Source organism: Acomys russatus, chromosome 32 (assembly GCF_903995435.1).
Source record: "Acomys russatus chromosome 32, mAcoRus1.1, whole genome shotgun sequence".
NCBI lineage: Eukaryota > Metazoa > Chordata > Mammalia > Rodentia > Muridae > Acomys > Acomys russatus.
Window position 1 is genome coordinate 33957723 of NC_067168.1, and position 27301 is coordinate 33985023.

Genomic DNA, 27301 nt, shown 5'->3' on the forward strand with positions numbered 1-27301 from the left:
CTGAGCTGCATCTTGCTTCGTTATTATGCAGATATTTTAATTATGCAGATATGTTTTTAGACAGTTTTAAATATGTATATTATTTACTCATTAGACCATAACAGCTCTGGAAATTGGAAATCTGTATTTAGTATCTATCAGCGCACAATATGGAGCTAATGCGGGGGAGGGGGGCCCTCGGGGAAGGAGAGATGGTGACAACAGGAAAAGGCTGGGCTGGGTGAGGCTACTAGGTGGGGCTGCTGGGCATCCCCTCACCAGACTGGACCCAGTGACACCAGGGTTATTTGATAAGCTCTAGAGACTTCTGAGAGACCACTTTCCTGATCTCCTCTCTTGGGTAAAGGACAAAGGAACCACTTAGGATAGAACAGGTAAGCCTAGCCAGCCAGGCCCCACCTGACCTGATTAGCCCCTGCCCTGAGGGATTTATTATTCAACCCTCCTGCACTGTGGCATTAGGTAGGCCTGAAAATGTCATCCACCGCTCCCTGATCAGGGGGCTGTGGCAATGGCACTAATCTCTGCCTCAGTCCCCTCCGCTACGAAAGCATCCCCTCTTAGGCGCCCTGCAGTCCTCCATCTGGCATCAGCCTGTGGAGCCTTAGCCCCAGTAGGTGCTGAGCATGGTCTGGTGTTAGCTAGGCTGTAGGTGTTAACCTTCTGACAGCCCTCCTGTGGTTTCTTAGAGCCTCTGCCTCATGCTGCCACTCCACTCCACCCTGGCCTTGGCCTCTGCCTCAGAGCTTCCCCACCCCCTGCCCCCCACCCTACTCCATTACAGCTCCCACCTGGCTCATCCCACCTACCCCCTGCACCCTATATCTCAACATCCTGCTCATCATAAAGTCCAGGGCCTTTCACTCTAAGCCTCACACATCCTCTTGGAATCAGGAGAAGCTATAACTAATTAAAACTGAAAACTCTCTAAAAACCTTCCCCTCTGGGCTATGCAGTTGAACAAGTCCTGTTTGATAGGCAGGTGCTTCCAGGGCCTTCTGCCACCAGCTCTGGGTTAAAGGGTTCCCAGGTGGAAAAAAAAAAAAAAAAAAAAAGATAGAAAAGGCAAGAAGGGAGAAGCACTCTGCCTGGTGTAGGAGAGCACTGGCTTTTTAAGAGGATGGGCCCACCTGAGGGCTCTGGTCTCCTTACCATACCCAAGCCCAGCCCAGCCCAGGATGTAAGGGCTCCCACCCTCCAGGTGTTGTCCACCGCCCAGGTCCCTTATCTCACACCATTGTCTGTCTCAGTTTCCCTAAGCTACAGATGTTTAACTTAGTGAAATTTGAAGGTACTGGTGGCAGCAGTGCTCCTCAGGAGGGCATTGTCCCTAGCTCAGCGGCGCAGCCAGTCCCCTTCTTTCTTGCCTTTTCTTGTGAGACCCACTCCTGGAGCTGAGGGAAATTGATTGTTAAGTGAAACTCTCTGATAATTGCCTCTGAAATGCCTGCTGTTATCGTGATGGACTTGGCTGTGAACAGCCTTACTCAGAATCCCACTGCGGTTCCCTCCAATGCTGACCATGGTGGGGGACATCATGGGGCAGGCAAGACACCACCAGTCACTTCACGACAAATATATATATATATATACCCTTAAGTGCCTCTCACCCTGCGGGGGTGTGGGTAGGAAAAGAGGTCCCGAGAGGCCAAACCACTTACCTGGGATCACACCCCTGGCTGGACGGGGCTAAGCTCAAAGCCTAACATCTATAAAGGTCCAGAGACACTCTGACCTTGACTTAACAGATGTCCACTGTACCCCCGCTGTATGCTTGGATGCAAGTTAACCTAAACGAAATAGCAGTCAGGCACTGCCCCCCCACGGAGCTCATAGATCAAGACGTCAGACATGAGGAAACTTCCCAGGACGTCATAAGGGAAAACCCGACAGGAGTCAAGGATTTGTCACAGGGGAGGGGAGGGATCTAGTCAGATGTGCATAGGGAGGGGACAGCAGGGGCCTCACAGCAGGAGGACCAAGGACTAAGGGTGGCTTCTAGAGCACAGCCCAGAGTCTGAGCAGGGAGTCACTTCCAGGAGACCGGTCCCTTAGGGTCCAGGCTTAGAACAGAATGCATCCCCTATACACAGCAGACACCCTGGGGACAGGACCAAACTGCGTCTCTAGCTTGACCCAGAGTAGCCTGGCAGGTTCTCTCCACCTGTCTCTTTTCCCCGTTTCCCCATCCCTCCTGCCCCTGGCCCCATCATGAGGGCACTAAAGAGGTAGGAGAAAGGTTATGCTGAGCATAAATCTTGGGGGAGAGTGAGGACCCCTTGGCTCCCCCAAAGTAGGCCTGACTGTTGTGGGGTTTGTAAATAGGAAGCCTTTGGAACCCCCATATATACACAGTATGTGCCCTGCCTGGTAGAGACAATGCAGAGCCCACAGGCTGGGTGAGGGCAAAAGGAAACTTCCAGAGATGGTGGCTAAGCAAGCAGAGAGGAAGGCCCTCAAGTGGGCAAGAGCCCACAAGAAAAACCCCAACAGACAGGCTGCCTTTGAGAGTTGCCAAGAGCCCAGCCACCCTCAGTGTGGATCACTTACTACCTACAGTTCACAGAAGGATCTGGAAAACACTGCATGAGGAAACCACGTTGAATGCAGGTCAGGGCTTCAGGAACGGTCCCTCTACCACTCACCGTCTCACTCTCTGGCCTGATGGGACCTTAAACAACAGTGGCCTGCCCACTTCACCCTATCCCACTGCCTGGTCCTTCCTTCCCACACCACTAGGCCTGCCTACTTAGCAGTCTCCACACGTCCTGCGCCCGGGGATGGACTGATTGATCTGTAACACCGAAAAAATAATAATGGCTTGATCGTTACTGAGGATTAAAAGTAATCCTTTTGCTGTGGCTATTGCAACTCTGTTATTCACGAGTCAGCGGGCTGACCCAGGCCTTTGAGCCCACGGGACTCTGTGAGCTTAAGGAGACCAAGGACTGGGCCCTCCCTCCTGGGTGCCCCCCTTACTTTGTCTGCTAGGTTATAGAGCCCTAAGGATCCCTATATTCTTAGGACTCATGAATCCCAGGGTTAAAGCTATGCTGAAAGCGTGAAAGAGCACACACACACACACACACACACACACACACACACACAAACACAGAGCCAGAGGAGAAAGCATAAGATTCTGTAGAGCCGTGGTTCAGTTTGGGATCTGCAGGCCCATTTCCACTCGCCATCTTTTCTATACTAAGAGGCCTTAATCTGGTTCCCACATGGCCTTAGACCTATAAAAAGGCAACAGCCTCTGCAGAGTCCCCAAGTAGCCTCAAGTCCCACTCTGAGGTACATTTGGGGCCCCAGGGAAGATAGGGGTCCACTAGATAAGAGAAGGGGAGATGCACTGGCTGCACAAGGCTCCTGCTTTGAGATGTACCTTCAGGGAATACCTCCCTGAGCTCTGTGAACCTTTTAGGCCACATATATACAGAGCTTTGCACCTGGCGTAGAGTGGTACCCACTAAAATGTCACACATACCTTCACCGAAAGGTACTACAGGATTGTGAATTCTGAGGTATCATCCATCCTAGGGGTTCAGGCCAAAAGAAGGATCCAGGATTTGGAAAAGGGGGTGGGGCTGGAGGCTGGCGGCTAGCAGAGCCTCAAGAATGCTTTCGCATGAAGAGCATTTGGGAATTCCTAAAGGGGTCTTGGGGGCTAATGACATTCACATGACCAGATCTGCATTCTGAGATAAGGCTCTAGGTCTTGAGCGTGGAGTGCGATGCAGAAAGATGCGATTCGTGGGGCAGGACGGCCTGAGTAGGACCGTGGACAGTAGGTAGTTTGAGTGATGACAAGGTAGAAGGCAGGGGGCCGGGGTTTCAAGAGAAGAGGGTTTATGCTAGGCCTGAGGAGATGGCCCAGGGGGTAAATACTTGTCACACAAGTGTAAGGAACAGAGTTCAATTACCAGAACCCACATAAAAGCTGGGTAGGGGTGGCAGTCTGCCTGTAATCCCAGCACTCAGGAGATGAAGACAGATTCCTGGACAAGCTGGCTAGCAAGACTGGCCAAATCAGCAAGTCCTGTGTTCAGCAAGAAGTGCTGCCTTATTACATAAAGGGAAGAGAGATGGAAGAAGACATTTGACAATCTCTGGCCTCTACATGCACACACATACCCCCACACATGCATACACATATATACCATAAACATAGCCCCAAATAATACAAAGAGAGCCTGTTCCAGGAGGACATGTGAAAACTCGGGTAGATTGAAGGTCATCCCAAGGAAGTGTCCGGGAGCTCGAAGGGCCTCTGTTAGGCTTTGTTAGACCTTCTGCTCCAGGGCCTACATGACACATCAGGTCTCTTGGATGGGGATGGGGTGTCCTGAATACCAAGAGACTGGGGTCTTCTGATTCAAGCTGGAAACCTAGAGTCAGGCCATGGGATGGGTGGGTCCAAAATGAGGAATGTTAGGAACACTAGGTATAGGAAGCCCTATGACGGGGTGCTCTTTGGACCTCATGGCTAAGCAATGTGAATGCAATAGTGTGAGCTGGGCTAGGACTCCAGATTGACCCAGACTCACTGTGCATCCTGGGCAAGTTGATCACTGTTCCATACCTGGGACATCCTTGTCTGAAAATTCACACATAGTAAGCAGTAATGGGTGCACATGTGCCATTGGTCAGCGGAAGGACTTGGCATGCAGTATCCTGGTGGTGGTCATCACTCCCAGATTCAAGCCCAGGTGGCCAGGTCCAAGTGCCTTCACCATACATTTTTTTTGATATGTCCAGTACCAGCAGGACTGAGCCTTGTCCCGCTCAGCTACACTTGCCCTGGTGATGCTACCTGGTTCTGTATCACTTTACCCCTCCCTACCGTGAGAAGGGGAATTGGCTGGGTCTGTCACATACCCACATCTCAGCGTAGTCTGGTACAACGCATGCATAGTGACAGACACAGTACGGACAAATACAAAGCTATGCTTTCAGCGCCACTCTGCCCTCAGGACTGGGCTTCATTGTCAAAGGCCCTGAAACTAGCATTAAAGGTTAGGAAAGGCTCACATGAGTGGAGGCCTGGGAGCCCTGTGGGAATGGCCTCTCGAAGCCTGGGAGAGGACAGTAAGTGGACTGTAGACACATCCTGCTGAGCCTGGCCAAGGCACCATAGCATGATGAGACAAGCAATAACTTGTGGGTTTCACACTCCCTGAGGAAGAAGACAGTCGCTTACAGAGAGCAGAGGGTGGCACTGGAGCTTGGCCGGGAAGGATGTCCATACCATCTTCTGGAAGTTCTACAGAGCCAGTGCTGGGGGCTTCCTGTGGAAAAGCCACTTACTACTGTGCCGGCAGGCCTCCTGTCTGCTGTGGGGACGCAGCTGTGCTCGGTGCAGTGTCCTTCCTACAAGCCGAGCACTCTCTGAGCTGAGGGATTTGGACTGTGGTGGCATTTGGGAGAGCAAGGTCCTGAGTCAGCCTGGTCTTGGGAGAACTGGGTGTAGGGAGGGCTTTGGGGTGGACATGAGACTGGTAGCCTCTGACTTCCATGTGCTCTGTCCCTCAGAGACTGGCTGATGCCGCAGAGAACTTCCAGAAAGCCCACCGCTGGCAGGATAACATCAAGGTAAGAACAACAGCATAACTGGAAGGAGAGGAGAGAAGAGGCTACAATCAGGATGGATAGTGGACAAATAAGTCAGTTAATAAAAGAAGAAGAAGAACCACAGCGTAGAGCCAGGCGTGGTGGCGCACGCCTTTAATCCCAGCACTCGGGAGGCAGAGGCAGGCGGATCGCTGTGAGTTCGAGGCCAGCCTGGTCTACAAAGTGAGTCCAGGATGGCCAAGGCTACACAGAGAAACCCTGTCTCGGAAAAAAAAAAAAAAAAAAAAAAAAAAAGAACCACAGCGTATGTTGGACCAGCAAGATAGTTCAGTGGGTAAAGGTGCTTGCCCTTAGCCTAGTGACTTCAATCCCCAGGACCCACCTGGTAGGAGGAGAGGACCCACTCCCACACGTGGCCCTCTGACCTCCATACATGCACTGTGGCATGTGTACATGCAGATGCACACAATTAACAAACAAATAAATGTAATTTAAAAAAAAAAGAACCACATACCACCCCCAAGCACCCAAGGCGTGACACCTTGAGCTAGGGTGGCATGCAAAGGAGGGAGTGTGGAGGGGCACTGATGAGAACAAAATCCTTTGTCCAACCCTCAGCAAAAACAAAACAACAACAACAACCACAAACAAACAAACAAAAAAAAAAGAAAACAAAAAAACAAAACAAAACAAAAAAACCCTGCTCTCCCTATGTGTTGGGGAATGCACACCCTCTGTCACTCCAGAGGAGTCTTGGGGTGGCCCATGAGTAGAAAATCTTTGTGAAGATGGCCATTCCCCCAAGAAGATATGTTGAGTGTACTTTTAACTAACTATTTTTATTTTGGGTTCTTTAAATCTCTTTCCTCCCTACTCCACCCCAGTCTCTTCCAACACCCCAACACCAGGCAGGAGAAAAAAAAAGTTAGTGGGAAAAGGGGGTATAGTTTTCCTTAGCTGTTTCCTGCTGTTTAGGGTTGTCAGGTTCCTTGGGGCTAGCCCAATCTTCATTTCAGGACATCTCCAATTTCTTGTCACACTGCGTCAACAGCAACCAGGAGCAACAGGGGGAGCACCAGCAGCCTTCTTTCTGGAGCCCCCCAATCTCTCTTTGGGTCTAGCTTTTACCCCCACTGACAAAGACAAAGTAGTATACATCTGACAAATATCACATGTCCTCTCAGGAGGCAGTTATCAGCTGTGGACAAACTGGAGCAGCCCTTATATATCCTACACCCAGCATTAAAACAAAAAATGTGTTTACATATAACCCAAAACTTCCACTACAGAGATACCATGAGTCTTAAGAGAGTCCCAGGACGGGGTGTTATCTGAGTCCTCTTGATTGTGAACAGCTGTCTGTCCTCCTAGGATGTCCTCTGGCCAGGGCCCCAGGGACCAAGCTGCCAAAGTCACAATGAAACCCAGAAGGCTCAACACCTTGGAGCCAAGTGCAAAGCACAGGGTATAAAGGGCCCAGAGGGTTCAGGAGAACACAGCAGCCGTACCAGACAATTCCTGGCTGGAGCTGTACACTCCTGACACACACACCCCTGCTGGGCAATTGTCTGACTAGAACAAGGCTGTTACCAGACAAAGGGAAGCCCTGCAACCAGGGGCCATAGCACCCTCAGCAAGCAGACCACGGTTCCCAGTAGTCTCCTTGCTAAACATTGAGAGAAGAAGGAGACACCAAGAGGTGCCCACAGAATCTAGGGACCAATACATAGGATGGAGGTGAGACATACTTTGCCTCCTATCTCTGAGCCAAGCTAGTCTAAACCCATGTACTCCTGAAAGCCAGTGGGGTTGTTCCCCTACTTGCTGCAGTCACCTATTGATGATAGAGATTTCCAGCGGCTCTCGGTCCCCAAGCATTCATATGTGTGACGCAGGCTCTGCTCCTCATGCTCTGTCTTCCCCACACCTTCCCTGTCTCGCCTTGCCCTCGTGGTAGCTTCTTTCACTACTGGTGGATGTTGGGTGCAAGGAGCTCACACCGTGCATGGAGCAGGAGACGGGAGCTGATTTATCTCTCTTTCTTCCTCTCTTTCATTCTTTCTTTCACGGGAGCTGGAATCTTGAGCATGCTGGACGAACACTACCTGTGAAGTATACTCCTAGCCCAAGATGACATTTCAATGGACAAATAAAAGAGACTCCCTAGAGCCCAGGAGAAGCCCCTCTACTACCCCCCACTCCACCACAATCCTGCCCCTCCTCAGCCATAATTGTGTAGCCCCGTGGTCACGCCTCTCAGGATATGGAAGCGGGAGGGTAAGGAGCCAGCCTCAGCTACATAGCAAGTTCAAGGCCAGCCTGGCCTCCATGAGACCCTTGTCTCAAAAATGGGGATGAGTAGCTGGACAGATGCCTCAGTGGGTAAAAGGTATTTGCCGTGCAAACATGGCAACCTCAGTTTGATGCCAAGAACCCACATTAAAATAGGAAAGGAGAATCCCAGCACTCCAGAGGCAGAGGCAGGTGGATCTCTGTGAGTTCGAGGCCAGCCTGGTCTACAAAGGGAGTCCAGGACAGCCAAGGCTACCCAGAGAAACCAAAAAAAAAAAAAAAAAAAAAAAAGGAGAACCAATTCCATATGATTGTCCTCTGGCTTCCACACCCGACACACAGCACATGAGCACTACACACACATGAGCACACAAACAAGCACACACTCATACACATGCACATACTCTAACAGGGCTCTAGGTACTCTTCCGGAGGACCCAGGTTCAATTCTCAGAACCAACATGGCAGCTGACTACTATCTGTAACTCCAGTTCTAGAAGATTCCGTGCCCTCTTCTGGCCTCTATGGACATCAGGCATGTGTATGGTACACACAGACTTGCATTGGGGCAAAACAGTCATGTTATGTTATGAAAGTAAAAAGTAAAAAGAAGGGCTGGAGAGATGGCTCAGAGGTTAAAAGCGCCTGCTGCTCTTTCAGAGGTCCTGAGTGCAATTCCCAGAAACCACATGGTGGCTCACAACCATCTATACTGAGATCTTCTGGCCTGCAGTCATACATGCAGGCAGAACACTATACATAATAAATAAATAAATAAATAAAATGTAAAAAAAATCAAAAAAAGAAAGAAAGAAAAGAAAAGAAAGCATGCCAGGCAATGGTGGCACAGTACACACCTTTACTCTCAGCACTTGGGAGTTAGAGGCAGTTGCATCTCTGAGTTCAAAGCCAGCCTGATCTGCAAATCAAGTTCTAGGACTGCCAGAACTACAGAAAGAAATCCTGTCTCGTAAAAACTAAGGAAAAAGAAAAAGAAGGGAGAGGGGGAGAGACGAAGAGACAGACAGAGAGAGAGAAGGAGGGGGGAGAGAGGGGGAGAGGGAGACTGAGAGACAGACAGACAGAGAGAGGGAGGGAGGGAAAGAGAGAGGAGAGAGAGACAGAGAGAGAGACAATGAGAGACAATAAGAGAGAAGGAGGGAGAGAGAGAGGGAAAGAGAGAGGGAGGGAGGGAGACAGACAGAGGCAGACAGAGAGAGAGAGGCAGAGACAAAGACAGAGGGGGGAGGGAGAGAGAAGAGGAAGAGAGAGGAGAGAGAGAGAGACAATGAGAGAGAGAGGGAGGGAGGGAGACAGAGAGAGAGGGGGAGAAGAGAGAGAGAATAAGAGAGAGAGAGAGAGAATAAGAGAGAGAGAGAGAGAAAGAGAGAGAGAGAGAGAGCCTTGTTTCTGAGCTCTTCCTTTTGTATTCTACTGCACTAAATGCCTCTCTGGAGGCCCTTCCTCTCCCTGGACCATTGTCTCTATTGAGCTCCTCCTGGAAACCCCTTCATTTCTCCCAGAATGCACATCGTGAGCTATTATGTCTTCTCAGCCCATCATTCCTATCCTCTGAGTGTCCGGGACCCTCCACTTCTCCGTTTCCTCATTTTTTCCCCCTGACCGTCAGCTTTTCTCCCATGAGCAGGCCTATTGAGCAGGGCAGGAGTTGAGGAATCTATGCAGGCCCCACTCTCCTTTCCGTTTTCTTTCCCTCCCAGTCCAAGCTCAGAGTGGGAGACAAAAAGGGTACCACAGCCCCAAACCTGTTCCTCCTCCAGCCCTTCAAAAGAGCCAGTGCTGTCCTGCCAAGCCCCTGGGCCATGGGCCTCAGCGGTCCCACATATTCTGGGCCAGGGTGGGCACTGGGGATGCCTGAGAGACGCTGCTCAAGAGCTCACTCCTCTATCGCTGCATCGCAGTTTCTGTGGGATACAAGCGAGGGCTCCATTTTCCCCATTGGCTACCTGATGTTGGTGCTGCCTGTCAGCGCAGCATGGCCTCCAAAGGGTGTTCACCGGGCTGCATGGGTGCTGAGACAGTGATTATGTGACAGCCGGATCTCTGTCCATACCTGCCTTGCTTGCAACTGCCTTGGGCTGAAGCAGAAGTGGGCTCTGTCTGACTAACCACCCTCCTGCGCGAGCTGCTGCAGATGTGCTTGCCCAGTGTCCTCTACCCTGTGCACAGCCCATCAACGTGCATGCCTGAGATCCCTGGGTGTAAGGGCTGCAGTCACCTGTTTCTTTGGGCTGCAGGTCACTGCTGTTCCCATGAAGATCTGCTGCCGCTGTGTCTGCTGAAAGGCATTAGTGCTAATGGTGGCCCATTAGCCCACCTGCCAACCAGCGCTGCTAGGGAGACCTGGCAGGGGCTGTCCATCACAGGCCTTGCAGTGACTGTGGCTGGGGAAAGGATACGGTTTGGCCCTTGCAAGCGTAAAACCCACCCTGGAACCCAGTGACCTTGAGAAGGTGAAAGACAAGGAGACACATTCCTCCTCCATGCTCAGGAGAGACAACTGGCCCACGTCACAATCCCAGCCTCAAGCTCAGGCCCTTTACCAGGCCCAGCCTTCTCCCAGGCACATTCTGGCCCCCTAATTCATAGGGCAAAGCCCAGGATTCCCCTTTCCAGTCTCAACCATGGAGTTGGACCCCAAGTGATCCCAGCACCTCCTTTTGGACCTCTATATCACAGGCAGTACCCAGGCAAGTGTCCCATCTGTCTGCCTCACTCATGACCCCTTCAGATCAGGGGCAGCCAGACCTGTGTCAGTGCCATCTGTATCACCTATTCTTGTGCCCAGCCCAGGGATCTGGTGGCAAAGTGGCCAGGAATGGTCTTCTTTCTTCTGAATGAGGAACATGTTATCCAGAAGTTGTGTGCACAGAAAGAGTACTGGGCTCTTGGAGCTCGACTGGAATTCACTGTACAACCAGTAGGGTGTGGATCCCCCAGTGTGGACAGTACAGAGCAGGGCACAGACAATTATGGTATACTTGTATACACACACATACGTAACCATGACACCAGCCAGGGACTTAGGGAAGCTGCAAGTCCACACCACTAGAGCTGAGATACGATCAAGGGGCCGATGAATGGAAGAGAAAAGGAAACACTCTCTAGTTCAAGGCCATGGCCATACACATTTGGTCCTGGCAGGGCTAGGGAACCGGTAGCCACAGCACAGACTTGGGAATACTAGAGAGACCACGGCCCTGATTTGCAGGCAGCACCTTCTGTGGCTCCACACAGACAGGCAGCAGGTGGTCTGGTACCCATAACACTTAACGGTAGATGAAGATGAGCCACCTGCTGGACTGTGCCTGGTGCCAGCATCACACTGTGCCAACATTGTTTTCCACCTAAGCCTCCACAAGGGAGGAGCTGGGCCAGAGTATGGGTGGGGAGAGGGGAGAGAAGACGTTGGTCCTTGGTCTCAACCTACAATAGGAGACCTTGGAGCCTGGTGGAGGCACTGGCCCTGCCTGTCCGATAGGGGAGGTAACCCTACCTACAGAATCTAGAGGGGGCCTGTGAAGAGCCAACTGGACAAGACAGGTGGCCCCCCCTGGCCTGAGGGTCCAACCCAGCCATAGTGCTCGCCACCTGTCTCTGCCAAGCCAGCAACAGACGGCTCTCAGAGGGAAAAAAAAATAGGCTTTCTTGGTCCAGCTGAGATGGCAGTAGGTCATGGAAGGAAGGCCACAAGACCTCACTGGTGTGGCTGGGTGACTGCCTGGGCTCTGCCCATGGGGCTGGTGGGCAGGTGACAGTCATGTCTTGACAGCCCTGGCAGCTGCCTTGCAAAACACAAAATCTAGATGACAACCCATTATCCCACTCATTCCAGACTCTTCCTCACCCTCCTCCACAGCTGTGAACACCCTTCAGGTCCTCTCCAGCTTGGCAATCCTACTAAGGAGCAAATGTGCCATGCACTGCCATACCAATGCACTGCCCTTCACCAGCCACCCATGTATAGAGGCTCCTGGTGGGGGTCATGTGTGTGAGTTAGGGGGATGACTTACCCACACTTTGTCAGGCTTGAGCCAAAACCATTAAAAGGAGGGAACAGAGAAAAGTCGTAGGGACATACATTCAACACTGACATTACCTATGTCCCGTCATATAATGGTCCTTTCTTTTTTTTTTTTTTTTTTTTAAGATTTCTTTATTTTCGTATGTATACAGTGCTCTGTCTGCATGTACACCTGCAGGCCAGAAGAGGGCATCAGATCTCATTATAGATGAGGTAATGAGATCCATGTGGTTGCGGGGAATTGAACTCAGGACCTCTGGAAGAGCAGCCAGTGCTCTTAATCTCTGAGCCATCTCTCCAGGCCCCTCCAAGGGTCCTTTCATGTGGGCGGTGGGTTGGCCTCCTGGGGGAGGTCCAACCCTGATCCTCTCTCTCCTTTCCTTGACTCTGGATTTTATGGTGGGTGATGGACACCTGGACACAAAGCTCCTTGCCTTATTAATATCATGGGGGTAGGTCCTGAACATCGTCCTGGGCTTCTTTGGGGCAAATCTATCCAGCTGGTGCCTTTGGTTTTGTGTCTTTGTTTCTATTTTGTCTTGAGACAGACTTCACTATGTAGCCTTGGCTGTCATGGAAATCACTTTGTAGACCAGGCTGGCCTCAAATTCACCCACCTCTGCCTCCCGAGTGCTGGCATTAAAGGTGTGCGCCACCACACCCTGCTTACCCAGCCTATATTTACTCACTGAAGAGAGCTTACCAACATCCTGGTCAGTATCTGAATTGCAGACCCGTCTCCGAGGCCCCCATGCTCACTCACTAGGTTGTATGCCTTCTTGTTTCACCCAGGACATGAGTCACTAAAGCCAACATTCTGGTGTTCAGGTGTTCAGGTAAAAGCAGACACAAGCCTTCCCAGGGACCTGCTCCCACATACCGATGGCTCGACCTGCCATACTCAGCTCCATGTTGCCTCACAAAGAGCAATCACGGCCAGGCATACCGTGTACTTTTACATGTAACCTTGCCAAGGCTGCCAGCCAAGGCAAGGGGCAAGGAGACTTCAGATACCTAGACCCCACCCGTAGTCTACAGGAACCTGACAATCCTGTATGCCATTTTTTTTTTCCTTTATCTCTGATGCTACCAACATTATCTCTTCCACTGAGACTGTGAAACAGCAGAACAAATAAACAGAACTGTGGGAACCGCTGGAGAGATGGCCCGAGTGAGTGGCAGGGCATCCCAAGGGTGACTAGGGTACAGATGGACCCCCCCCCCTTCCCACATCGTGACAATGGCAAGTCCCCACCCATGCCCTTTCCTGTCCTTTGGCAAGGGAAGCCTCGGGTTGTAATCTGCAGTCCTCCCACTGCGCCCGCCTGTTTTCATTACGGAGGGAAAGAGCATCAGAGCCATGTTTATAACCCCCTTTTAGATAACAAATCACATTTTCTTTTCGCCTGCGAGTGTGTTGAATTGATATTTTTTCCCCCCTCAGTTTAATGGGTTTGTGTGTTCAGGAATGATCTTCATCAACCGAAACTCCTTATTGTGTTTGATGTAATGTCAGCTTTCATTACGTGCTTCTGTGTGAGCCAGGCACAGGGAAAGGCTGAGCCCCCTGGAGCCTGGGCCCTGCCCCAGCCCCCAACCCAGGCCTGTCTTCCTAGATGGGTGGGTGGGACGCTGGAGATGAGCTGGGAGGGCAGGTCCAAGCCTGGGAATAAAGCCTTCTTTGTCCCTGCCCTGGTGTCGCTGTGTGGCTCACCAGGAGTGTGACACATAGTAGACACACCTCTTGAGGCACCTTGGCCTAACGTTCATGTTCAAGCATTGTGCCGGGCATCCGGTCGCTGATGCAGAATGCTTGACTTAAGTCTCTGTCCAGCCAATAGGCTGTACGTAATCCCCTGAAGAAGACAACCTGAGACCGTCAACCATAAACATTCTCAAATACTGACCATCTGCAACCATTGGCCGCAGACCTAACTTCTGGCCAAACCCTCCCCCAGAGGAATAGGGGGGCTCAGAGACTGTGGTCCAATGCTAAGGTCGATTCCACAGTAAGCCCTAGCCAGGCCTTGGTTGGTCAGGGTAGCCTGTGACGTCTACCCCTCACAGAGTGAGTGCTGGCTCTGTGCAGGCAGATCCTAGGGAACAGATCAGGCCACAAAGAAACAGCCCCAAATGTGCAAGGAAACTCTGGGGCAACGCTAAAGGGTTTTGTTGTCTACAGTGGCTAAGAAGCACCTGGGGAGAGTGACTTGGACAGTGGCCCTGGCCCTGGAGCCCACCAGAGCAAAGTGGGATGGCCTCTCCTGGGCGAGTGGCACTTGCTGACACTAGGCTCACCTTCTGGCGGCCTCTGTCAGCTGCACTCGGTTCTGATTAAAGATCATTAAACATGAAATTAGCCCGTTTGTGTTACGGGTCCCCGGGGCGACGGGTGATTATGACGTGCAGATGGCCAAGAATGCAGGCGGCAGGCAGACAGGCATTGGCCAGGATGGGCCGGCAGGCACGTGTGAGTGAGGGCCACAGGCAGGCGTACGGGCCCAGCTTTGTTTATTCCCGCTCCTGTTGTGTAAACCCCTTTGCATTTCACAACAAATCACAGATAATTAATAAGTACATGCTCGTAATGAGCAGGCTTTTTAATAGAAGAAATTGGAAGATGCAGTGTGAAGTCATTATTTCGCTGTTGCCCAGGCTCCGCTCTGATTTTCTGTCTTCCTCACTCCCTGGTCCTGCCTCAGCCAGCCTCTCAGCAGCCAGGCTGGCTCTGACCCTGCCCTCAACTGGCCTGCAGGAGAAGGCCCTGGTACCCTGTGTCAGGGGTACAACATCCTTCAGGAAAGTGTGAAGGACCTGGGTATAGGCTTGGGGTGGCGGGGGCAGGGTACCAGCAGCACTGACTCATCCCACTTTTCCTGGGGATGGCTTTGGGTGGGGGAAGGGACCATATCAGATGTAGAGGAATCCAAAGAGAGCTGTTCTAGGCCTTGGTGGACATCTTGGGAGCCCCCGAGCTATGGGCACTGAGGCTTCTCTCTCATCACCAGGAGGAAGACATCATGTACTATGACGCCAAGGCTGATGCTGAGCTGGTAAGTGTCCTGCGTTTGCTATAGAGGACAGGAAGCTGCCAGAGCCACACACCCCTCCTTCCGGGGCCACAGAGGTCTCTGCTGTAAAGTAGGTCTTAAAGATCAGTACTCAGCAGGGCGTGGTGGCGGTGCACGCCTTTAATCCCAGTACTTGGGAGGCAGAGGCAGGCAGATCGCTGTGAGTTTGAGGCCAGCCTGGTCTACAAAGTGAGTCCAGGACAACAGCCAAGGCTACACAGAGAAACCTTGTCTCGGGGAAAAAAAAAAAAAAAAGCTGTGGGCTACGCTTCATAACGTGGAATGGGCTGGGTCTCCCTCTAGGCAGGGCGGTAAAGTGTTGGTCATTGGGACAGTTCAATTCCAACCTGAGGGGCTCTCTGAGCACCATGGGAGTATAGGAGAGGGACAGAGTCCGGAGGACCTTCCTGGGAGTAGGCATGTGGGAGTGAGACATGGGAACAATGGAGGTCCCCTTCCTTGTGATTCAGGGAACTTAGTATCAAGCTGTGTAGAAGAACCATAGCCTCGGGTGAGACCCGGGCCTCACCATCAGACCTGGGCCCAGCATTACTTGGTGGCCTCAGACACAAAGGCAGCCCAGTTCCTACATCCGTTTTCAGATGAGGCGCAGCTCAAGTCTGATAATTCCCCCAGAACTGGTAAACACTAGACCTAAACCATTCTGTGTCTGTATCCCATGAGCTCAGGTCTGCTTGGGTTACCTGGTGAGGTAGGGAGGTCCCCATCATGAAAGGCCTCAGTGAAAATGACTATGGGGTGAGAAAAGGCTACAGAGAAAAAACCAAGACTCTCTATGGGTTCCAGTGTTCAGTGAACTTAGCAATGTCTGACGTGGGGTGGTACAGCGTCTGGTATGGATACCAACAACCCAAGGTCCAGCACTCCCTTTTTCTGGCCTGGAGGCCTGGAGGCTTTCCTGGCCTATGACACCAGAAGGTGGGAGGGCTGGAAAGGATACCTGTGCGGGAGGCCACAGTGCCAGGTTGGCCTAGGAAGCCTTAGGGAGGGCAGGGGGCCGAGAAGGAGGGGAGGGGGTGGGCTCAAGCAGGTGCGCTTCCCCTTGGCTGAGCTCTGTGGCTCCCGGAGAAGTTGCTAAAATTAAAGCTGGAATCTGAAATTCAAATGAAGAGCGAACCTTTAATTAGACCCTGAATCTAATTCCTTACCCCCCTCGGCAGCGGGCTGTAATTTTAGCAATCAGTGCATTAAATATAAACCAGGAGACTACATTGCCCACTGCACTGAACTCCTGGGCTTGGGTGGCACTCCCTGGGCAGCCTTGGACTCAAATCCTGACCAGGACACTGTTCCCTGCTCCCAGAAACCCCCAACTCTATCCAGGACCCCAACCCTGGGTCCAAATGCCTGACATCCCTGCTAGGTAAGTGCTGCTATAGGCAGAGCTGGGCTAGGGTCATTGAGGCCAGAAGCCCCTAGCCTGGTTTAAATAACAACACACACACACACACACACACACACACACACACACACACACACACACACACACACACTCTCACCTAGTCCTCTGCTTGTTGTATTGTGTTGTTTTGTTTTGTTTTTCATCTTTGCCAGAGGTACAGTTAGAGATTTTTCTAGACCATTTACTTTTAAATTACCAGCCAGAAGGTGGGGGTGAAGGAAGAGAAGGAAAAAGTTCCCCGACTGAAGGCTTATCAGGATGGAATCCAAATGTCACATTAGTTGGGAAAGTTGGAAGATTACATTTTCCAGCGCCCTTCATCTGCCGCTGACATTTGGGGGGGGCTTTTTTCTCCCACGCCTCTCCCTCGGAGTAGAGCGTACAGTGGCTTATGCCTCCCAGACCGCTGGCTCCGTAATCTCGCTTCTATGCTCAGCAGCTGCCTCTTTGGGGGGGCGTTACCCAGCAAGCACCCAGGGGCATTTCAGGAGCTTCCCAAAGTGGGCAGGAGTGGGTGTGCCTAGTGAAGGGCATGCAGGGCAGTAGACAGCCTGCGTTTTGTTGCCCAAGGCCTCCCCTGAAAGACGGATAGGCTCACTTCAGAGCTGTGTCCTAGGATTGGGCCTGGTAGAAATAAACAGCCTGGGCATTAACCTAGAGATTGAAATACAATAGGCGGGGTACTCTGAGGCCACAGGGAGCAGCAGAGGCGCGGCCCTGAAGACCCATTGGGAAGAGAGCATGAATGGAGCCTGAGCTGAGCATAGACAAAAGAATCATGGGTGGGGGGACACGGTGGGGAAGTGTGTGGATTTTCTTCTCTGCCTGTCCTCTCTCCACCATCTTCCTTCCTTCCTTCCCTGTATACCTGCACTAGAGCCTGTCTCCCCTCCATCAGCTGCAGCACCGACTCTGTAGCCGCAGCCCCCTTCCTGCCAGCCTGTGGTAGTAGGCGGTGGCAGAGAGGGGGATGGGAAAGTTGCGGCTGAGGGGTGGGGGGTGGCTGCATAGCGCATGCCCAGCCTGCCTGGCCAAGAGATATCATAATTGGCACCTGTCAGGCGGCCGCAGCTCATTTTAGAAAATCAACGGGGGCCTTTACAGTCCTGCTGCTAGCTGGCAGAGTGGCCCCTCCCTCTGTATGTCACCTGGTCTTTGTGCTAGCTCCCACTCAGCTCTAGAGCCACCCTGCTACAGGAGATGGTGCCCCAGGTGGGGCAAGGGCTGGCTAGCTAGTGTCACCCGCCCCCCCCCAAGCAGAGAATGGGTGGGACTCAGTGGGGAATGTAGGGATGCAAAGCTGCTGAGGCCTCACTGTAACTGCACAAGGCGTGTCCTTGGAAGCAGAAGTCCTTGGAAACCCACTCCAGCTAACCAACCGGCTCTACCATTCACCTCCTTCAATGACAGTTGCTTTTCAAGGATGTAAGGGGTCATTTTGGCTTTGGTCTTAGCCGGGGTTTGGCAAATGGATGGTGGACACGGTGGACAAGGGCAGGCAAATTCACAAACGAGCCTTCTGGGTGAGGAGCCCACATGCTATGCTCGTATTTTCCTGTATCTCTCCATCTGTATCTCATCTCTGCGATAATCTCTGTCTCCTGGACTGCCCCACCCCCACCCCCCTGTGCCGACCTCCAAGCCTAACCAACCCACTCACCATTTTCCAGCCCTGATGCGGGTGGGGGTGCTTTCCGCAGGATGACCCTGAGAGTGAAGATGTCGAGAGGGGATCCAAGAGCAGCACCTTAAGGCTGGACTTCATTGAGGACCCAAACTTCAAAAACAAAGTCAACTATTCATACACAGCCGTGCAGATCCCCACGGACATCTACAAAGGCTGTGAGTGTGAGAGGGTTGGCAACAGCCCTTCCCACCCATGTGGGGACAAATCCCACTTCCCAAACGTTCCCAGGTCCCTGAGATGGAAGGCTAGTGACACCTACCTCCAGCCAGTCCCCTGCATCCAAGGTCATACATGTTCATTTCTCTGACCTACCCGAAATATAAGCCTTCGCTCTCAGCAGAGCTTGAGACACAGCCTGCTGTGCTCGCAAGCCTGCGTGTACACAGCCACACATACATGCACATATACCTAGCTTCTCAGTACTGGGCTCAAGTTCCCCAGGACAGCTCCTTGCCACCCTGCCTTTCTCTGACTATTAGAAAGGGCTGGAAAACTCCAACGTAAGGTGGACACAGATTAAGGACGGCGAGGCACCTGCCCTAAATAGACACAGACCTCATTAACTCACTCTGCTCCACGGCCCCGAGCTGAAAGAGTGGGAAATAGTTTCTAGCCTGCAACAGACAGAGAGTGTGATGAAGGGGGACCAGGAAAATGTGGTTGAGATTCCAAGTCCCAGGGGCGGGGCAGTGCTGCACAATGGGGAAACAGAAACGGGGTCATCATAGCTTCAGTCTACTGCTGGGGCTCCTCATCCGGTGTTTGGCTCTTGGCTTCTTCTCTGTACATTGAAGGCTCTGACGCAACTATGTGAGCATCTACCTATAGGGCAGCCTTAGAATCCACTGGGCTGGGAGGCTGGCGGAGGGCTGAGGAGATGGGGGCAATGGTGGCAGAGCTGCTGTGTGGGTTCGGGGGGAAAGGAGGCACCCTAGGGACTCCCAGGAATCCCCTGCCACTCTTCAACGTCAGCCAAGTCTTCTGGGTGACCTCAGGTTGGGTTGGGGGGAAGTGCTCCCCCCACCAGCAGGCTGCCCGCAGGCCACCTGCTTGAGCCAGTCGAGGGGCACTATCACAGACAGGCACGCTAATTAAAACAGGAGCCACAGCACCCTCCCCAGTCACCCCTCGCTACCCACACAAATTACATTTTATATGTTTTTTATTTACTGTGTCACTTTTAATTAAATCTGTAATCGCCCGCCTGAGGGGGCCATGGTCCCCGTTTCTCAACTCAGTGTGATCCGAGAGGGTGTGCACATGGGTGTGGCATGACAGTGTGTGCATGTGGGGATATTTGCATGAGTGTATCCTGCACGTATGTCCATGTAGTCATAGGTATCTCTGCATGGACTTCCAGGCTTGAGGGACAGAAAGACTGTGGACAGGCGATAGGCAGGCACGCCATGCAGACGCACAAAGGGTATTGTGTGAAACATTTGGGGGCCTCGCTTCATTTTTTTTCTTAATAGGAAAAATAGAAAGTGTTCAACTCACTAGGCTTCTAAATCAGAAACAGGACCATAACGCAGTGCTCAATAGGCAGAGCCAATAGTAGAAATAGGTTTTGTGTTCGTGTTGTGGTCAGTTAAGAGGAACCACGGAGACAGATAGAGATGAAAGCCAAGGAGCTAGACGGCACAGCAGAGCCCACACACAAAGGAAGGGCAGAGGGGCGGGCGAGGGTGTGTCAGGCCCCTGGGCCAGCGGCAGGGCCTTGAGAGGCTGCCAAGCACAGCTCATCTGTTCTGAGGGAATCAAAACCTTGAGGGAGCTTTCTCCAGCTATCACCTGAGATCTCTGATGGGATCTTGGAGGGTTTAGTGGCAGGACTCCTCCTGGGAAGCAGAAGAAAAGCTAGGAAGAAATACTGATGTCAGAGGCCTGGCAGAAGCACCTGTGTCCGTCCTGGGCTTTTTCTATCCGGAGACTGGTTCAATATCTAGATTAAAAACATGTACTCAAGGACACACACATACCAGGTAGATTTAAGGACACCCGGAGTTATAGGACAAGAGTCTGCCCAGGTTAGTCAACAAGGTAGAGATCAGCATTACTCTGTGAGCATGGGAGGGATAGGCCTGGCAGAAGGGAGGCGTCCCTCATATGCAACTACAGGGTTAAGGAGGTACAGGTAACTGACGGTAGCATATGAGAGTGCCTGTGTGCTCCTTGCCCACAGCGCAATTGTGTGGCTAGGGTAGGTAAGTAGGTTTGGGAGTCGGGGGATGGGGCTTCCTACATTTAGCTGGAAGCAAAGAAATCAGAGTCAGGAGTGCCTGCTGAGGATGCAGGCTGTATGAACGTGTGTGTGTGTGTGTGTGTGTGTGTGTGTGTGTGTGTGTGTGTGTGTGCAAGTGCATGTGTCAGAATAGGATCCTGGCCCCAACCCCTGCCCTTCTGCAGCCCCCACTTCTGCCTCTGCCTGCTCCTGGCCCCAGTTGATTAATCATGGAGCTGAGTGGCTTCCAGCTTATCAGGTACCTTAATAGCTGAATAATTCCAGCCCCATCAGCGGGCCCTTAATTGCTTTCTTGTGGCTGTGGCCTGGAGTGCATGCTGAGTGGGTGAGCTCCCTGGGGACCAGCCACGGGCTCCAGGCAGCATGCTGGATGGGAGCCCAGCTCACAGTTCCTTGCCACCCGGGCAGCCCTTCTCCACAGGCCACAAACCATACCAGCCCTGCTTGCTTGCTGAAGCCTGGTTGAGGGGTAGGTTCCTTTGATGCTTTGGAGGAGGGAGGGCAAGAAAAATCATCCTGGAGGGAGCTGCTATGGCCCCAAGTGAGATTCTGGAAAAACAAAGAAAGCCTGGGCAGGCAGAAAACAGGGGAGACCATTGAGATGTGAGGCTTGGGCATCAAGGATCAGGAAGACGGGTTTAGCAGGGAAGGATCCAGAGCGCTCTCCCTCAGCCTTCTGCCCTGCCTCCCCAGCTACCGTCATCCTGAATGAGCTTAACTGGACAGAGGCCCTAGAGAGTGTCTTCATTGAGAACCGTAGGCAAGACCCTACACTGTTGTGGCAAGTCTTCGGCAGTGCCACAGGAGTCACCCGCTATTACCCAGGTAGGCACCCTGGCCCAGCCAGCACACATCTTGCTCCATCTCCAAGCCTGCCCATCCTGAGGTGCATGGGGTACAATGAACCAAGTCGCTCTAAGTCCCATCTGTGCCAGCAGGCCCTTCTGCTGGGCTAACTTCACCCTCTCTTTCCACAGCCACGCCGTGGCGAGCCCCTAAGAAGATTGACCTGTATGATGTCAGAAGACGGCCCTGGTGAGTGAGCAAGGAGGGGTTGGGGAGAGATACCCCCTCGGTTCCCCATCTCTCTTGCTTACCCCCCCTCCCTCCCAATATCCAGACCTCCGAGCAGGGCGCAGCCAGCTCTATCCAATTTTCATTTCACACATCGCTGCCACTGGAAAATAGATCCCATCACCCAGGCAAGTCGCCCAGCTGCCTCTGCCCCCACACACACCGTCCACTAACCAGTCCCCCCCCACACACACATACACACACCCACTCAGAACTGAGAGATCAGACCAGTGAGGGTGTTCCCAAGGGTGGACAGAGCCTCTGTCAGCTCAGCCAGCACCCCACCCTAATCATTTGATCGCTAGGCACCGCTACCCTAGGCCTTCTGTCCCTGTGGATCACCTAACCACCTCTCCATACATCTAGTTTACTTAATGAGGGACCAAGTCACTTTTATCATGAGAAAGGTCTGTCTTTTTTATTGAGCATGGTCTCCCCAGTGCCCAGACCCATTCTGACCCATATACCAGGTGGTCGGTGGAAACACATGACTCAGTAAGTAGGTAGAGAAAGCACAGAACCCAGGGGCGCTGTCCCTAACTGAGCCTTCTCACCGGCAGGTATATACAGGGAGCCTCATCGCCCAAGGACATGGTCATCATTGTGGATGTGTGAGTGAGCACTGTAGGCTGGTGGGAACGGGCTAGGGCTGGATTCTGCTGCCTGGGAACATGCGAGAAATCTGAGAGCCCGCCCCGCCACACAAACACACATACACACACACACACACACACACGTCCCCTGCCTGGTTTCTAGGAGTGGCAGCGTGAGCGGCCTGACTCTGAAGCTGATGAAGACGTCCGTCTGTGAGATGCTGGACACGCTGTCTGATGATGACTACGTGAACGTGGCCTCAGTGAGTGCCAAGGTGGCAGGCAGGCTGGGAACTACTCACCCCCACCCAGCTTGCTCCCATGACAACCATTAGCCTTGCGCAACAGCTGTCCACTGTGGCCAGCCTGAGGCCACTCAAACACCCACCACCACCACTGTCCCCACAGTTCAACGAGAAGGCTCAGCCCGTGTCCTGCTTCACTCACCTGGTACAGGCCAATGTGCGGAACAAGAAGGTGTTCAAGGAAGCTGTGCAGGGCATGGTGGCCAAGGGCACCACAGGCTACAAGGCCGGCTTTGAATATGCCTTTGACCAGCTACAGAATGTGAGCCCCACAGGTGGACAAATGGGTCGCCAGGGGTGGGCGAGAGACCAGGCTTAGTGACATGGGGAGATAAAGATGGATGGCCTTGTTAAAAGTAAACAAGCAGCTTAGACAGATAGCAGCACCATCTGCTGTGTGGGAGGAGGGCCAGAGGGCCAAGAGGGAGGCCCCACCCTAGGCCTGTGAGAGACCAAGGACTGCCTGACTCTGCGTTCATCCTTGATTAGTCCAACATCACTCGGGCTAACTGCAATAAGATGATCATGATGTTCACGGACGGGGGTGAGGACCGCGTGCAGGATGTCTTTGAGAAGTATAATTGGCCCAATCGGACGGTGAGGCTCAGCCCTGTTGGGTGGCTGCCCTGAGCTGGGCCCCAGGGCAGAAGAGGGCTGTCCTCAGGTGGCTGCAGTAATAACCTCATTGCCCTGACAGGTGCGAGTGTTCACGTTCTCTGTAGGGCAGCATAACTATGATGTCACACCCCTACAGTGGATGGCCTGCACTAACAAAGGTACCTCATTGGATTTCACTACCAGGGCATCATCTGCCTTGCTGTATGTCCTTCTTGCCAGCTGTCTATCCATATGTCCAGCTGTATGCTCACTCTCTGTCTGTCTGTCCTTCCGTTGCTTTGTCTATTTGGTGGGCTGTCTTGCTTGTCCGTCTGACAAAGCATCTTTCTGCCCATCTGGCTGTATGTCCACTGTCCATCTGTCTCCCAGCTCTTCTGCTCCTACGTCTGTTCGCTTGATCGGTCCATCTCTCTGTGCGTTTGGGTAAACCCTGACCGTTGCTGACATCCTAGAATGAGTCCCCATCTCTGTTAACTGCTCCCACCCCTGCTGCTGCTTCGGACCCCTGCAGTCTATCCCCTTCCATAGCATTGGTCACAGTGCCAGGGCAGTGGTGGGGACCATAAAGGAGTTTGGGAGAGAACTGCAGATATACCCTAGGGGACATTACCCCCTGTGTTGTGCTGTACCAGTCAAATCCACATCTCCTCCCTTCTCAGGTTACTATTTTGAGATCCCTTCCATTGGAGCCATCCGCATCAACACACAGGTGAGGATGTGGGTGAGGCTGTCCCCCATCCCCTCAGTTTTTGACTTCCCTCTAGTTGTGGCTGTCTGTGCCTTCCAGCCATGTGCCTATAGTGACCCCTGGTGGCTGTTATGGAGCATTGCAGCAGATGAATGTGAGTTGGGAAAAGACATTTAGTACCTTTCCTCTCCCAGGAATACCTAGATGTGTTGGGCAGGCCCATGGTACTGGCAGGCAAGGAAGCTAAGCAAGTGCAGTGGACAAACGTGTATGAAGATGCGCTGGTAAGACCTCTGGGCAAAGAAAGGGGACTGGTGGCCTTCCCTCAGGGTCAAGGCCCTTGAGGGGCCCCTTTTGGTGTTGACCAAGTAAATGAAAATGACAGGCGGCCTGTGCCTGAGCCCCTTCTCTGAACACTCCGAGTAGGGGGCAGGGCTGGCCGCCGAAGGAAGACCCATTCTCCTCTCCCTTCAGGGCCTGGGCTTAGTCGTAACAGGGACCCTCCCTGTTTTCAACCTGACACAGGATGGCCCTGGGGAAAAGAAGGTGAGGTGTCCAGTGAGTTACCTGGGGAGGGATTGGCATGCCTTTAGCAAGTCTTGGGGTTGGGTGGGGGATCAGGCACCTTATAGACTTGGCAGAGCAGCTATCCAGATCAGCAGCTCGGGGCCTTTAGAATGAGGCCTGGGCCAGGGCGTTCAACCCTGGGCTTGGCTCATTTTAGTGTCCCATCCTGTTCCCTTGTCCCAGAACCAGCTAATCCTGGGTGTGATGGGCATCGACGTGGCCTTGAATGACATCAAAAGGCTGACTCCAAACTACACAGTAAGTGTCCACCTGCCCCCACTGCCCTGCTCCGCTTTCCACGGTGGTAACAAGCCAGACTCAGCCAAGGAGACACGGGGGACATTTGATAATCAAGAAAAGACTTTTCCAAAACTGGGGACAGCTTCGTATAACATCCACTTTCCATGCTAATACTGTACTGTGAAAGCAGCCACAGACAAATCATAAACATACGGGCCATACAGATTTGTTTCACTTTTGTTGGTTGGCCTTTTTGGTTTTTGTTTTTTGGTTTGTTTTGGTTTGTTTGTTTGTTTGTTTGTTGAGATAGGGTCTCTCTATATAGCTCTAGCTGTCCTGGAATTCACTATATAGACCAGGCTGGCCTCAAACCCACAGAGGTCTGCCTACCTCTGCCTCCCGAGGGCTGGGATTAAAGGTGTGCGCCACCATGCCTGGTAGCCTATAAAGTTTTATTTGTAGATACTGATATTTGAATTCCATATTGTTTTTACATCATGAATTATTTTGATTTTTTTTTAATTCAATGTATGTAGATATTTTGCCTCCATGTATCTCTGTGCCCGGTGCCTGTGGAGTCCAAAAGAGGACACTAGATGCCCCGGAACTAGAGTTACAGGTGTTTGTGGGCCACGGTATGGATAGTGGGACTCAAACCCAGGTCTATGGAAGAGTGGTCAGTGCTCTTAACTTACAAGCTATCTCTCCAGTTACTCCTTTTGATTTTTTTTTTTTTATAAAAGTATAGTGGTGCACACCTTTAATCTCACTTAGCACTGGGGGAGACAGAAGCAGCCAGATCTCTGAGTTTAAGGCCAGTTTGGTCTACAGAGTGAGTTCCAGGACAATCAGGGCTACACAGAGAGATCCTGTCTTAAAAAGAAAAAAATTAGCCGGGCATGGTGGCGCACGCCTTTAATCCCAGCACTCAGGAGGCAGAGGCAGGTGGATCATTGTGAGTTCAAGGCCAGCCTGGCCTACAAAAGCAAGTCTAGGACAGTCTCAAAAAAAATTAATAATAATGATTGTTGGCTCTGTTTCTTAACAATTAGACTTTATTATACAACCCAACAATCCTATACAAGAAGGAAAGAGGGTTAAATGGAAACAAGAGTAAACCTTCCGGTATCTGTTCAGGATGGATCCCCAGGTGTCTGTGGCCTGCACACTGGTCTGGCTTGTAAGCTGGTCTCTCCCCCAAATCCACGTGCATCCTGCTCCAAAAGCTGCAGCCGTCTCCTCTCCAGCAAGATGGCTTTCACCTAGAGAAAGTATTTCACTATCTTATCAAAGAGAGTCTTTTTTTTTATTGTTTAAAGTTGTTTTAAAGTCTCTTTATTAGAAATTATAATTATCAATCTATAAAGATGTTTTTAATTCTGCAAAATGAAACATATCTTTCACCTAAAACAAAGCTTACCATCCTTCCCACAAATGATGACGCTGATAATAACCCATATGAGGCTCACAGCCAAATTACAGCACCAGGTGGCAGGCCAGAGTCAGCCATGCCCAAATGTGTGTGTGTGTGTGTGCGCGTGCGTGCGCACACTAGACAGAGAACCAAACCAGGAAGGAAGCATCAGAAGCCGAGGGGACCAAACCCTTCCAGACAAAAGCTTGAAAGTGAAAGGCAGAATCTGGTGTGGGGAGGGGACAGGACGGCAGTCTGGCTATTCAGAGCCTGTGGTTAGAGGACCTGGGTCTCAGCTATGAGAGCAAGGGGAAGTGGGAAATAGGTGCCAGACTTTGGCTGGAGCCATGTGAAACCCTTGCTCGGCCCTCAAGGTCCCAAATACAGTAAGAGAATTAATTATCAGGGTCCCAGTCCCTCCCACGTGCCTTCCACCAGGCCTGTGGGGTCCCAAGAGTCTCTCCCTCCTGTCCGATGCCACTGAAATGGGGACAGGAAAGCATAATTTAAGAAAGCAGTAGGTTTAAGCAGGCCACGGTGGCACAAAAGCAGCAGCCTTGTAGGCGGCGTGTGGGTGCAGAGGTAGGGCTGGCTGGTGTACCTCCATGGGCAATGAGGAATGCCCACCTGCAGGGCTAGTCAGCCTTAAATGGGGGCTGGTGTATGCCAGGCACCTGGCCTGCAAGTCCTGGATCCCAAGGCAGACTTAGGGACATATGGTGGGAGGGAATCTTTGGCCAAAGGCTAGCAGTGTGGGAAGCACACTGGAAAAAACATCTCAGAGTTTAAGAAATCCCTGAGCAAGAGCCGGGCATGGTGGCGCACGCCTTTAATCCCAGCACTCGGGAGGCAGAGGCAGGCAGATCGCTGTGAGTTCGAGGCCAGCCTGGTCTACAAAAGTGAGTCCAGGATGGCCAAGGCTACACAGAGAAACCCTGTCTCGAAAAAAAAAAAAAAAAAGAAAAAGAAATCCCTGAGCAGCCCTCTGAGCCACCCCCCCACCCCCCAATCTCTACCCCACAGCTTGGCGCTAATGGCTATGTGTTCGCCATTGACCTGAACGGCTACGTGTTGCTACATCCCAATCTCAGACCCCAGGTAAACCAAGTGAGTGGCCCCGGGAGGGCAGGTAAACCCTCTAAGGTGAAGAAGACTCCTGATTCCCTATCTGGCTTCCCGTAGACTACCAACTTCCGGGAGCCAGTGACCCTGGACTTTCTGGACGCAGAGCTGGAAGATGAGAACAAGGAGGAGGTGAGGTGAAGGCAAGAAGGAGGGAGGAGGTGACTGGCACGGGGAGGGGGTGGGGGGAGAGAAGGGTGGAGGGGGAGGCAGGAGAGGGTCACACCTTTGGCCCTTGCAGATCCGTCGCAGCATGATTGACGGTATCAAGGGTCACAAGCAGATCAGAACATTGGTCAAGTCCCTGGATGAGGTATGAAGGCACAGGATGGGGGAACAAGGGCAC

The 27301-nt window shown here is 52.2% G+C and overlaps 1 protein-coding gene across 4 annotated transcripts in view; it reads left to right on the top strand.

The window, feature by feature from the left end:
• The window catches only part of Cacna2d2 (calcium voltage-gated channel auxiliary subunit alpha2delta 2), a 133457-nt gene that overhangs the window by 94323 nt on the left and 11833 nt on the right, over positions 1-27301 (top strand). For all 4 annotated transcript variants that reach the window (XM_051140174.1, XM_051140175.1, XM_051140176.1 and 1 more), the window contains exons 4-20: positions 5536-5595; positions 14920-14964; positions 18106-18247; positions 21028-21159; positions 21312-21369; positions 21969-22019; positions 22165-22264; positions 22410-22568; positions 22796-22903; positions 23004-23082; positions 23584-23633; positions 23807-23896; positions 24087-24158; positions 24363-24437; positions 26857-26931; positions 27016-27087; positions 27197-27268. In XM_051140174.1, the coding sequence (XP_050996131.1) occupies positions 5536-5595; positions 14920-14964; positions 18106-18247; positions 21028-21159; positions 21312-21369; positions 21969-22019; positions 22165-22264; positions 22410-22568; positions 22796-22903; positions 23004-23082; positions 23584-23633; positions 23807-23896; positions 24087-24158; positions 24363-24437; positions 26857-26931; positions 27016-27087; positions 27197-27268 (1440 nt within the window). The remainder of the gene's footprint in view (positions 1-5535; positions 5596-14919; positions 14965-18105; positions 18248-21027; positions 21160-21311; positions 21370-21968; positions 22020-22164; positions 22265-22409; positions 22569-22795; positions 22904-23003; positions 23083-23583; positions 23634-23806; positions 23897-24086; positions 24159-24362; positions 24438-26856; positions 26932-27015; positions 27088-27196; positions 27269-27301) is intronic.